At 30.7% G+C, this 12921-nt stretch overlaps 1 protein-coding gene across 2 annotated transcripts; it reads left to right on the forward strand.

Annotated features, from left to right (window-relative positions):
* The first annotated feature begins 5531 nt into the window (after nucleotides 1-5531).
* LOC111676825 (JNK-interacting protein 1) lies at nucleotides 5532-11835 on the forward strand. Of its 2 annotated transcripts, none has more exons than XM_023437811.2 (5): nucleotides 5532-5915; nucleotides 6173-6561; nucleotides 6721-7490; nucleotides 7562-7746; nucleotides 7813-11835. In XM_023437811.2, exons 1-5 carry the CDS (start codon nucleotides 5800-5802, stop codon nucleotides 7883-7885), a joined length of 1533 nt encoding a protein of 510 aa, XP_023293579.2. In that variant the 5' UTR covers nucleotides 5532-5799; the 3' UTR covers nucleotides 7886-11835. The 2 variants fall into 2 exon arrangements, with proteins under 2 accessions (XP_023293579.2, XP_046808188.1); XM_046952232.1 differs by having other exon boundaries at nucleotides 6742-7490.
* Nucleotides 11836-12921: the final 1086 nt, after the last annotated feature.

Raw genomic sequence — 12921 nt, forward strand, 5'->3', positions numbered from 1 at the left:
GTGCTTTTTATGAAAAAAAAATTCATTAGTTATGATATGGTAATGATGGTAATCCTACACCCGTTTAACTTTTTCCACCTTCTTGAGAAGTCGCACAGCACCATAACATTTAGTTGAGTAGTTGTAGTTTTTTTTTTTCATTCATCCATTTGCTGATGTTACTTCCATCCATCTACTTTATGCTTTTTCTTTTTTTTTTCTAAGTGATTGAATGTGAAATGAAAGTAAAACGTTTATTTGTACAACAAACCATTTAAGTATGTTCGCACTCAAGAGGATTTATTTGATTTAACATCGAAATGATAGTGAATAAAATAGAAGAAACAAATATACAAAAAAGTTAGAATTGTAAAGGATATGAACCAAAAAAAAAACTGTTATATAAACATCTATGTATGTTAGCAACAAGTGCAGAGGAAGTTTTAGTCCGAGTGGCCAGATGAGAGAGGAGTTATTGTGCTATCGGGAACATTCAAAATGAAAATTTTACAAAATTCTCATTTTCATTAATTAAAATCAATTTTCATTGAAAATTCTATTTTCCAGCAAAAATTAGGTAATGACATTCAATTGTAATTACTTACCTAACAACATATTTTTCATTGACTACTACTTACATAGAAGTAGTATAATCTTATCAATAATGTGTTGATAATTTTTTCTAATTTATTAAGACAACTTTTTCTAATTACTTGTAAGCGATTGTGTTAAGTACGTGTCCCCAATGACATAACCGTGTTAAAATAATGACTTAAAATGTTATTGTGTAATTAAATTTTGTCAGTTTAACCCCTTATAATATAATTAAAGTCTTTGTTAGGTTCATAATACTCGGCCCCTCATTTTACGATTTCCATTTAGTTAGAAACTATTTTTATAAATAACATCTACACAAGGATTTGATTAGATTCTCCGAATCAGAATAACAACAACAGAAGACACGTTTGCAAACACCAACTTTCGGAATGATGCTACGGAATGGCTACATAATCACAAAAAGTCGACCATAAACATATACGTAAAGTTTTGCAGCCATCAAGATAGTCGCCTCGAACGTGATAAGTTCGAAATGTATACTCAATTGTATTTAACGAATCGTCCTTCGACATGACCTTTCTGAAAAGCATATTATTATTTTCCTGGCTGTGTTACGAATGGGTGACAGTCAATTTGCATAATATCTATAATACTCTGACCCTGTTTTTCTCAGAAAAGAACCTAGAAATTCGTAATACTTCTTACGTACTGGGCATGAAATGGAAGTTTTTGAGACCAAGCATCAATGGATGGAGAATTGATATAAAACCTTGTATGTTACTGCCTAACAAGAGCATAAAATAAGATATTCTGGTAGAAGCCTGGTCCGGACAGTTATGCGATAGTAACGAAACTACTCAAATTTGTAAAAATTTGATCAAATTAGGGAGGTATACAGAGGGAACATGAAATATACACGTCTGGTGCCAAACTGCCAACGTTTCGTTGTCAACATTATATAGTGTTGTCGTAAGTAAATATATACTTTGATAACGGATGTTATTAAAGAATTATTAACACTTTGTTGTCATTTTGGTACCTAGCGTATGTATTTAATTTTCCCTCTATGTATAAGGGCATGGCGATGGGTAAAATGACCTCCGAGTACTTTTGCAAAATCGCGAGTTAACAAATTTAAAATTCATCCTTAGAATACCAAACACAAGTACAACATGATTACATTACATAGTGTTGTCGTACATATGTATATACTTTGACAACTCTATGTTGTCAATTTAGTATCATTCGCGTATATTTCTTTTTCCCTCTGTGTATAAAGCTGGAGGTCCACACCACGCGTTCTACGCTTTCAAGTCAAAAAAGTAGAATTAATGTATTTGTATGCTGAAAGTTACAAGTACAAAAGCGTAAAAAGCCTTGAAACGTAGAATGCTTAAAGTAGATCTTCTTTCTACTTTTATAAGCATCACAAGCGGCTCTTTAACATGTCAACTGATTTTGACATTTTATATGCGAAGTAGGTATTAAAAACAGGTATTGCTTTGACGCGAAGACGCAGAGTATGGACCTCCGGCTTAAGGGGTAAAATGGCCTACAAATACTCTTGAAAAATCGTCAGCTAACAAACTTACGATTCTTACTTAGAATATCACTCACAAGTACAATATGATTTTAACCCTCGACTTATGAATTTTTTTCCTTTAAATAAGGGATGTAATTTACAAAAGTATGTCAACACTGGTAACTACTATTTACATGTGTATGCGTACGTTTGTCTTTGTGAATGAATAACAATATTAAAGTTTGCCATTCTTAAGATTGTTTTTCTTTTGTGTCTTTCCAAACAATGAATGAAAAACTATACGGGTATTAAATTAATTGAATAAGAGTTTTTTTTAGTATAATAGATTAAATAACAACAACAGCTACAATAGCAACAAATTAACATACAACTATTGTTAATTAACAGTGATTTAACTTTACCAGCAGCGTATTAAAACGAAATAAATACAAATATTTAGACCATTTAAAAGTTAATGGATTGGACCTATAATATCGATTCCTAACACTTTAGAACTCGAAAATTAACTGCCTGTTCCTCTAAATGCGAACGAACATTTCTTTCTCATTTTATATTAAAAACAATAAATTTTTTTCGAATTTATTTGTTGTTTTCAATATAAAACTAGAAAATACTTATTCGTTCGCATTTACAGGAACAGGCCCTGAAACATTTAAAAAATTCTAAAATTTTTATTAAACAATAAAAATTGATTATTAAAATTATTTGTTTAACTAAACTTTAACATCTTTCTGAATGTCACGCTTATCATTTATCCTCACAAATCTTACAGTTTAGATTTGAATGTCGTACAATTAGTGAGCGCACACAATCAAGTCAATTACCAGTAATAATTTTTGTTAGTAATTCAATTTATTACAGCCAACTGTTGCAAACATACAACAGTTATATTTATTTATAATAAAAAACAGACATACAAATGTATAGATGTATGACAACCCTGTAGTCGTTGAAACTAATAAGGGAAACAGGATGTCAATGAAACTCCTCATTATGGAACCAATCTACCCACTTGAAAAACATTAAACTAAGAAATTAAGAACGATAAACTTATTTCAAGAAACTGTTGCTAATGTGTATTGTTATCAGATTTAAAACTGCAGGGTACTAATAAACGAATGAACACAAGTTTAAAATATTGTTTAATTAAAAAAATCTCACTAAGCTTTCATTGAAATCTTTATAAATCAAATTGTTTTAAATATAACAATCAACATTAATTTGGTATATTTTGAAAAGTCTATTGACACACACTGTTTCCTTGAAAAGGCATATTTATCAATTTGCTTTCTCATATATAAGTAAATAAGTCAAAACTTTTTCTCTCGAAGGTTTAAATGATATTAGACTTTAGTGTGTGAATCATTTGTGTAGTTGTCACAAATAGGGTTCTATAAATCGACTTTTAAATCTATAAACCGTACAATCGACTTTTTGTCGAAAAGTCTAAGTCGGCTATTTTGTTCCATAAAAGTCGATATCTCGTCTATCGTCTATGAACAAAGTAGGAAAGTCGATTTTATAAATTAAAGTAGAAAGAAGTCAAAAAATCGAAAAATAGTCGGAAAAAGTCGAAAATAGTCGATAAGTCGTAAAATGTCGAAAAGTCGAAAAAACTCGAAAAGTCGTAAAAAGTAGAATATAGTCGAAAAATTTAGAAAAGTTGAAAATAGTCGAAAATAATCGAAAAATCGGAAAATAGTCGAAAAGTCAGAAATCGTCGAGTAAAGTGCTTACAATTCTACCAGAAAAAGTACTTATTTTTGTTTGAGGTGCTCCAAATCATTAATCATAGAAACCTCAAGAACTTTTTATCCTTTGATTCAGCTCGACAAATAGTCAACAGCCCTAAAATAGTCGAAAAAAGGTAAAAAATAATCGAAAAGTAGAAAATAATTGAAAAATCGATTGAAGTCGGAAAAAGTCGAAAATAATTGAAAATTCGAAAAACGTCGAAAAAGTCGAAAAGGTCGACTATTCATAAAATACTAAAAGTCGACTTTTTACTAAATGCAAAAAGTCGACTTTTAACTAAATGCAAAAAGTCGAAAAATCGACTTTTCGTTTCAACTATAGAACCCTAGTCACAAAATATCTTTCTTTAACGACACCTCACAAGAAAAAGACTGAAGCAGTGACATTGCAAGTCCATTTGATAACAGGAATACCGAACTTCATGTTACAAAAGATGTTTTATTTGGTAAGCTTTGTGTCATTCTGTTGAAATCGATGAGAGTTTTTGTCCTCTTTGAGGCGTTACAAGTGCGCCAAGAAGGTTTCGGTCTCTTCGACCAAATATCCTAACATTGTTCCCTATTTTAAATCATGAATATAACGGAATATATCTCGAAGAAGAATGAGGATATGACAGGTGTTAAGCCTTAGAACAAAGGCATCCAAATAGAGTTTTGTAACATGTGATTCCAATTAGACCCCCGCGAAAGCTTAACAATAAGCTAGACTTATGGGCATCATAAAGAGGCCAGATTGACCTCGAAGTTAGACAGATGGTTTCACTGAACTATTTCAGCCATTTCAGAAAGTTCATTTTGTACAAGCGCTTTACAATTGGCAAGGGACCCATACTAGCGTCTCGCTATCTCGTTAAGAGATACTCGGCATTCTTCGGTTAACCTAGATGTCGTAAAGACACCTACTAATTTTTTGATTGCAGCTTTGCTGTCAGTATACTTATATACGTATATCCCTCGATATTTCGTAATACCTCAGACAATTTACCGCTCGTTTTATAGCAGATAACTCTGTATGTAAAATGCTCTGGGGTATTGATAAAATGATAGTTGGGTATTCTATCGCTACTTTTGCAGCCATCTGTGTAAACATTTGTTTTATCATTGGATGTGTGTGGTCTCAGATACGGAGTTCCTTTCGGGAATCAGAGTGAAAAAGCGTTTGTGTTGACGGTGGCATTCAAAACTTTCGTAAATATAATGAAATTATTTCATATCCTACGGTATAACGTTTTGTATATAATTTTTTCAAACTTTTAGCAGCAACTAGATATTCCAACAAAAAACAATAGAAGACAATGAGTGAAATCGAAATGCAAAGTATTAAAGTTGTCAAACGGAGAACATTTTGTTTAAAATAAAAAATATTCTTAAAAATATTTAACTTTTTTATCCTTAACACAACTGTCGGTATTTTGTATTATCTTTTAAATTTCTAACGGTAAAATTAATTAAAATAATCCATATGCTTACTGAACAAAGCCAATAACCCCCCTGAAAAAAAGAGCACACAAAACGAATATTCCAGTTGTAACGCATGCGCAAACAAGGTTTAGGTCATATGATGACAGGTTCCAAGTTGTAAACAAAACAATAATAATCATCCCTCTTGTCAAAGTATGTAAGGAATATGAAAAAAGAAAAAAAAAAACTACACAAGACATATTGACGACTTAAAAACAGAGAGACAAACACTGACACACACACTTTTGGCAAGGGCTGAACCACTTTTTTTGCGTACAAAAAGTCACCGAATGAACAGTACAAGGAAATTATTGATTTTTTTCGCATAAAACATATTCAGTTCAAAGACAAAATATAGTGCAAGTGATTTTTTGGCTAAATTAATTTGTAGTGTGTGTCTGTTAATTAATTAATTAAAAATGATTTAAAATTTTAAAAGAATATATTAAAAGAGATTAGTTTGCAACATTTTCCTGTTCCGGAAGAACTCATTTTTAGCTCATAATGGCTGACAGTGAATTCGAGGAATTTCATCGTCCAATATTTGAAGCACACACAATACAATATACCAATAGTACCGTTAGTGGTGCCAAAAAACCAAATCCTCATACATTTTACTCGTAAGTTATAACAATTAACTAGTTGACAAAAAAAAGGAAATAAAATTTAATTGAATTAAAATTACAAAAATAAAATTTTAAAGGACATTTGATGAGAAAAGAAAAGTGGAAGTGAAAAAACAGCATGTATGTACATACAAATTGTGTGTGTGTGAATTGTTGTGTGAAAAATCAATGAACATTAAATCAGTTTAAAGTTTAGTATTTTAACAAACGACTTCCTTTATTTTTTTTTTTTTGGTTTTTGCCATTTGTAGTCTAATACCCAATGATGATCTGGAGGATTCCCCTTCTTCGAAAAGTGACACTTCAGATCAGGAGGACAATGGTGATTGCAATAAAAACAACAGACAAGTGGAAGATGATGAAATTGGCGATGGTTTAAAGGTGGTATCGTTGTCATCGGATGGTTCCTTGGATACCAATGATTCATTTAATTCACACCATCATCATCCATTGAACCATCAAGATGCTATTGGTGGTTTAGTGGGCATTGGCTCCAGCAATACACACAATGGCTCGCATCAAGTAAACCACTCGACTCACAGTTTACCCATTGGCATATTAAATAATCAACAGCAGCAACAACAACAACAACAACAAAGACGTCGCCGAAAGTTGCCCGAAATTCCCAAAAATAAAAAATGTGAGTGAGAATTTGTGGAAATGTGTTTTTGCTTGCCCAATACGCTTTGACGGTGTCAAGGAATTTTTAATTTGCTTTTTACTCCTTCTATGTAGTTGTCTTAGTGAACTGTAGTGTTTTGATTTTTATTTAATTGCATTTGATCACCGATTTTTGCAGCTTCCATTCTGCATCTTTTAGGTGGTGGTGGTGGGGGTGGTGTTGGTGCTGGCGGCAATGGCTTTGAACAGTCATCTTTGGCCGATGAGATGTCCAACGGTCAGGGTGTTGGTCGCAATCGAGGAATGACTGGTCCCCAGGGACGGCATAATCAACGATCATTTTTGACGCTCAAACATAGTTACCTTCTAGACGAGGATTCCAGTCCCGATTCGGAACGTTTACAAAGCTTGGGTGATGTTGACAGTGGTCATAGTACTGCTCATTCTCCAAATGATTTCAAGAGCATGTCTCCACAAATTACTTCTCCTGTATCGGAATCACCCATTCCACAACCCTTCGGTGGGGTGCCTTTTGCCCACCTTGAAATGCTAGAGGCCACACACAGAGGTCTGCACAAATTTATACCACGTCATCATGATGAGATCGAAATAGAAATCGGTGATCCAGTGTATGTACAAAAGGAGGCCGATGATTTATGGTGCGAGGGAGTTAATTTACGAACTGGCCGTCAAGGCATCTTTCCCTCAGCATATGCCGTTGATTTGGACTATAATGAATTTGATCCAACCGTGCAGCAGGTTAAGAAAGAACGTTATCTATTGGGTTATCTCGGTTCGGTGGAGACCTTAGCCCATAAAGGCACGGGTGTGGTTTGTCAAGCGGTGCGTAAAATTGTCGGTGAATATGGTAATTCGCCCACAGGTCAAGTATGCATTCTGGAAATATCTGATCAAGGTTTACGCATGGTAGATCGTTCCGGACCGAATGTAAGTTTAAGAAACTGTTACTTATGCAGCAAATATAAGTTATTATTTTAAAACAATTTTCTTTTTAACAGAATAAAAAGGATAAGAAACCTTGCATTGATTATTTTTACTCGCTCAAAAACGTATCTTTTTGTGCGTTTCACCCAAGGGATCATCGTTTCATTGGATTCATAACCAAACATCCAACGGTACAACGTTTTGCATGTCATGTTTTTAAAGGATCTGAATCAACTAGACCTGTAGCAGAGGCTGTGGGGTAAAATTTTAAACAATTTTGTAATTAGAAATATTTTATTTATATTTTGTTTTATTTTATTTACAGACGTGCATTCCAACGTTTCTATCAAAAATTCATTGAGACGGCTTATCCCATTGAAGACATCTACATTGAATAAATTTACATATAACCCACATCGAGGGTCTCTAATAAGAATATATATATAAATAGCTACATATATATGTGTATATAATAAATATATAGGTACGAAAAACAAAAATTACTTTCAAATCTTAAAGAATAAAAAAACAGAAAAATATTGTCTTCGCCTCTAAACCAACACACACACACAGACACAGACACAGACACACAGTCGAAATGAATAAAATTAAAAATACAAGTTAAAACAAATGAAAGAAAGGATTTCTATATCCTTAACTAACATTTGACTATATTTAATATATATTTTATTCAAATAAACTACAAAACAAATAAAATCTTAAAGTATTATTTATTAGTTTAAATAATTATACACACACATACATACATATTTAATCTTACGAAAAAAACCAAAAAGAAGTAAATTTCTTTATAGTTTCAAAAAAATATGGAGTGACAAAAAATCAAAAAGAAAAAACAAAAATAATTAACAAAAATAAAACTTTGCAATTAGTTGAACTACAATACACTACAATAGCAACAACCTACAATAACAACAACAACAACAACTAAGAAAATGTATCCAAATATTGTTCGTATTAATTTTGAATTAACTTAAAAGAAAAACAAAGAAAAAAAGAAAAGATAATAAAGATTCATTATGACAATCTTTTGAGCATTATGATGTACTCGTTATGAATTCTACTTCAAAACGAATTTGTTTTAAATTCATTCAACACTCAACCCTTTCAACTGAAATTTGCATTAAGTCATTAAATATATTTAATATATTTTTCTGTGATCCACTTTTTATTTTTGTTTTTGTTGTAGCTGTGAGTCGCATTTAATTGTTCAGATAAGGTGTCCAATCAAAATATAACTAATTATTATCGGTCGGCTGATGTGAACACTTATTTGTTATTTTTTTTTTATTTCTCTTAGTTTATTTTAACAATTCTTAAGAATCGGAAGTAAATATTATCTTAAGTAATATAAATTATAAATGAAATAAATAACAACAATAACAACGTAAGAGCGTAATCTCTGTCTCTCTTAATAAAACGTTAATGACTAATACATGTCAACGGTAGACAGTAAAGTAGATAAAGAGTTTATTTTTGAAAATTGTAATAAAATAATGTAGTAGTCATTTTTAGTTAAATATTTAATAAAGTTGATTGAATAATCTCAAATAGAAAAGAATTTTATATATAGAATCCAACATATTTATCTAATTTAATTGAATGATTTAGTTATTTACACAAAACGATATTGGTTATACCAATCCTAAGTTCCACATTTGAACTATAAAAAGTTTATATCTTTTTACTAATAGACAAGATAGTGAGAGCTTAAGATTCGAAAAGTTCCAGAGAAGCTAGTAATTACATACCAGAGATGGCAATTCCATTTGTAAGTTTACTAAACTACATTAAAATATTCACTTTTTTGATTCAGTTTGACATTTCTTTTTCGAAAATTATAGCAATATGGGAAAAAACAAATCAAACCGACTTCATGAGTCCATAAACTAGTCAATAAGCAAATCATTATTTAAGATCACTTCACACGATCACAGTTTACGTACGTAAACTGTTCTACACCGATTTTTGACAGATCGTGTAAAACAGGCTTTAGCGTATAGATTAGATAATAGACTTGTTCATAGACTATTTAATAGACTAGTCAATGGAATAGTTTATAGAGTTATCAATATAGTAAACTAGCGCTAAGAATAGTTAATACTTAGACTAGTCCATAGAATAGTCAATAGAGTACACCATACGAGAGATCATAGACTAATTAATAGTCTTGTTAATAGACTAGCCCAAAGAATAATAGAAAAATCTAGTTAATAAACTAGCTAATAGACTAGTCCATAGACATACTAGTAATTTATCTTGTTACTAGACTAGTCCATAGACTTGTCCAAGCTTAAGTCTATAAAATAGTCTTTAGATTAATGCATAGAAAGAAGAAAACTAATCCAAATACTATTTTTCATCTTTTGAAGGTAAAAAATCAACCCAAGTAGGTAATTATTTATTCGATACCCACCTGAGGTTAAAGAGCGCACAACAGACCCGATAAAAAAATCTTCCGATTTAATTTGTAAAAGTGATCATCATTTGCATCAGAAACTACCACCTAGAATACATGGAGAAAAAAATTGAAAGTTTAACTTTTTTATTTAAAAACCTTAAAGTTTATCAAGTTTAGTCATGAATTAAAAGAACTGGAGCCAAATATTTATAGAAAAATCAAAGATCAGTTTCATTCGTTTATCTTGAAAGAAAACTAATGACGAATAACGAAACTACCTATAGCCTACATTCCTGATAAAATGGAAAACCTTTCTGCACATAAATTGATAACGCTTTAAACATATCGTTCCCACGACAGTTGTCATATTCCAGGAGAAAAATGTCGGCCTCAGTGGAACTGTTAGTACAACATCGGTAATATAAATTTATATCGTGTAAAATAATTTCAAAAGAATAAGTTTTTTCACTAGGGTTCCTAAGTTTATATTTTTTCTAATTCCGTTGCATTATACTCGTCCAGATAGTGTCAATCTATTAACAACATAATAGCTCTCAATGGCTACATTACAATCTGCATAAAATTCTATTAATTTCTATAACCATTTTGTTTTTAATTGCTATCTAAAAGGATTCAAAAAACAAGGACCATAACCTTTCTCAGTTAGACGATAACAAATCCTTCTTTTTCATCTCGTTGGCTTCTATTCATTATTCGAATAACAGATCAACAACAACTTAGTGCCGGTCCACATTAGCAGACTTTTTATTGGGAAACTTTTGATTTTACGCGAGAGAGACAGAGAATGAAATATGATTCATGTCACTCGGGGTACGGAGTTTTTCGTATTCGGAAACTTGTGTTGTTTTGTTATTCTTCTTATTCGTACAAAAACAAAGCAATGCAATCAACACATAGTTTCTGAAACAAATGTTTCTATGTCTAGACATTAAGGAAACTTCAAAAATTTACAACAAGTTTTTCAATAAAACTTTCCTAGTATGGACCAGGTCTTATGTAATGAAGTCGCAATATTGCATTTCTTCTTTATTAGTGATTTTTTCACTAGAACTAAACTTTTACTATTGGCACTTGATCATCTGAGACGATGACCATTCAACTCGAACTATTGAAAGTAAACAACAACAATTGTCATTAAATGTCTGGCAGTTCGAAAATCAGTCAATGCATGAGCAAAATATACATATTGTATTTCCTCTATGCACTTTAATTTGATGTATTTCAATTTATTATCAGTTAAAGGAGGCCTACTGTGACTTATAGGTGTTGCTATTTCCGGCAATTAATTTTCTCTCTCTCTATTTTGTTCTAAAGGAGAATCGTTAACATAAACAATCACAAGATTCAAATTTTTAACAAATTTTATTATAATTTTAATACAATATTTTTCTTAAAAAAAAGATAAAGCTACTTTAATTAAATAACTTTAGCTATTTTTAGAATAACACCATAAACCGGTTGTAGTCTAATTTATATAATTATGTTGACTATATATGAACAAAAAAAAAGGAATTTGTTACAATATCTAAATATAGACAATTATATGCAACAATTACTGAGCTATACAAATAACACCGCTATTATTCGGATTCAGATTAAATAAATACAAATAGAAATTTCAAAGCAAATACCGCCAAGTTTAAGGAAAAATTATCAGTAAAGATTTGCGTACTTTTTAAGAAGTCTAAATAAATATATGTTTGAATGAATGTATGTATGTAGTCTTAAATAAATAGTAGACCAAATATTAAAAAAAAATACCAGAGATAAATGTTTAACGTCATTAAACGTAAATAAATAGAACGAGAAAAAAAAACATCCCTAGATATTTTAAACACAAGAACATTTTTTTACAATATTTATATTTTGTTTAATTAAGAAAAAAATATTTATTATAAAATTAAAATTAACAAAAAAAAAAAAAAAAAACACAAGGTAGGTACCATATATAATAAAAATTATTAAACAATATAAAGGAATAAACAAGTTATAAAAATACATAATTGTAGTACAATTAAAAACAATTTAAAAATTGTAGTTTTTTTAACCCAAAAAATTAACCATCAAAAAGAAATACATATGTTAATGTTCGGCGGGCAGCAACATTCCCATTCCTACATCTTTAGTATATTATGCACTCACTCATGAATGAATTCAATGTTGCGCTAGATTTGGGCTATTTGAAGGGCAGTTTCCTTTCAGTTCACTAACCCACAAACGCCACACTCGTGCTTAAAAACATAAAAAAACAACATCGATCGCATCGCATAACAAAAGTAATGGGTTAATAAACTGTATTGTCTATTTAGGTATTTCTTCTTTTCAATCACATTAACGACACATCGAATTAAATAAACAAATAAAAATACAAATCAACAACAAAAATCCATACAAATACCAATAGTGTATCAATAGCAATTATAAATAGTTACCTGTATGGATAAATGAATTATTACGTGACAATAAAAATAATTTAAAAGGTGTTTCAATTAATTTATACAAATTATTCGTACGCATACAAGCGAGTAAACGTGTGAGTGAGTGACTTAACGAAATTAGCTTGGAGTAGATGAAAGTTATATTTTTACATGTTTACATTTTTGAATAAATAAATTACATTTTGATTACAATAACAAGATCACTCAAAGATGTAAAGATGATGGATGAAGTTTATCATCTGATATGATGGCCAATCATTGTACTAAAACACGAACATGAATCGGCCTTTACATACTTAAACACAACAACAGCAATTGCCCTTATATGTCTAGCATATCGAAAAATAGTTAATGCATACGAAAAAGACATTATTTTCCCCACCTTGTTATGTAAATAACGGAAACTGTCATTAGTTTTCGGCCCACAAGAAATACATAGAGAGTAGACACTTAAGATAAACTTTTCATTTTCATATAATGACTCCATTGGAGTTGCTTTCTTACTATCTCTTTGTAATCTAAGGAGTAACGATTGACTTCCTACTGACTTTTA

The sequence above is a fragment of the Lucilia cuprina genome, chromosome 5 (genome assembly GCF_022045245.1).
Source record: "Lucilia cuprina isolate Lc7/37 chromosome 5, ASM2204524v1, whole genome shotgun sequence".
NCBI lineage: Eukaryota > Metazoa > Arthropoda > Insecta > Diptera > Calliphoridae > Lucilia > Lucilia cuprina.

What these genes read in the sequence shown, in the direction of transcription:
- LOC111676825 (XM_023437811.2), top strand. Translation starts at nt 5,800, where the DNA reads ATGGCTGACAGTGAATTCGAGGAATTTCATCGTCCAATATTTGAAGCA. An exon ending in AATCCTCATACATTTTACTC is followed by an intron (nt 5,916 to 6,172) that starts GTAAGTTATAAC and finishes TGCCATTTGTAG; the next exon opens with TCTAATACCCAATGATGATC. An exon ending in CCTGTAGCAGAGGCTGTGGG is followed by an intron (nt 7,747 to 7,812) that starts GTAAAATTTTAA and finishes TTTTATTTACAG; the next exon opens with ACGTGCATTCCAACGTTTCT.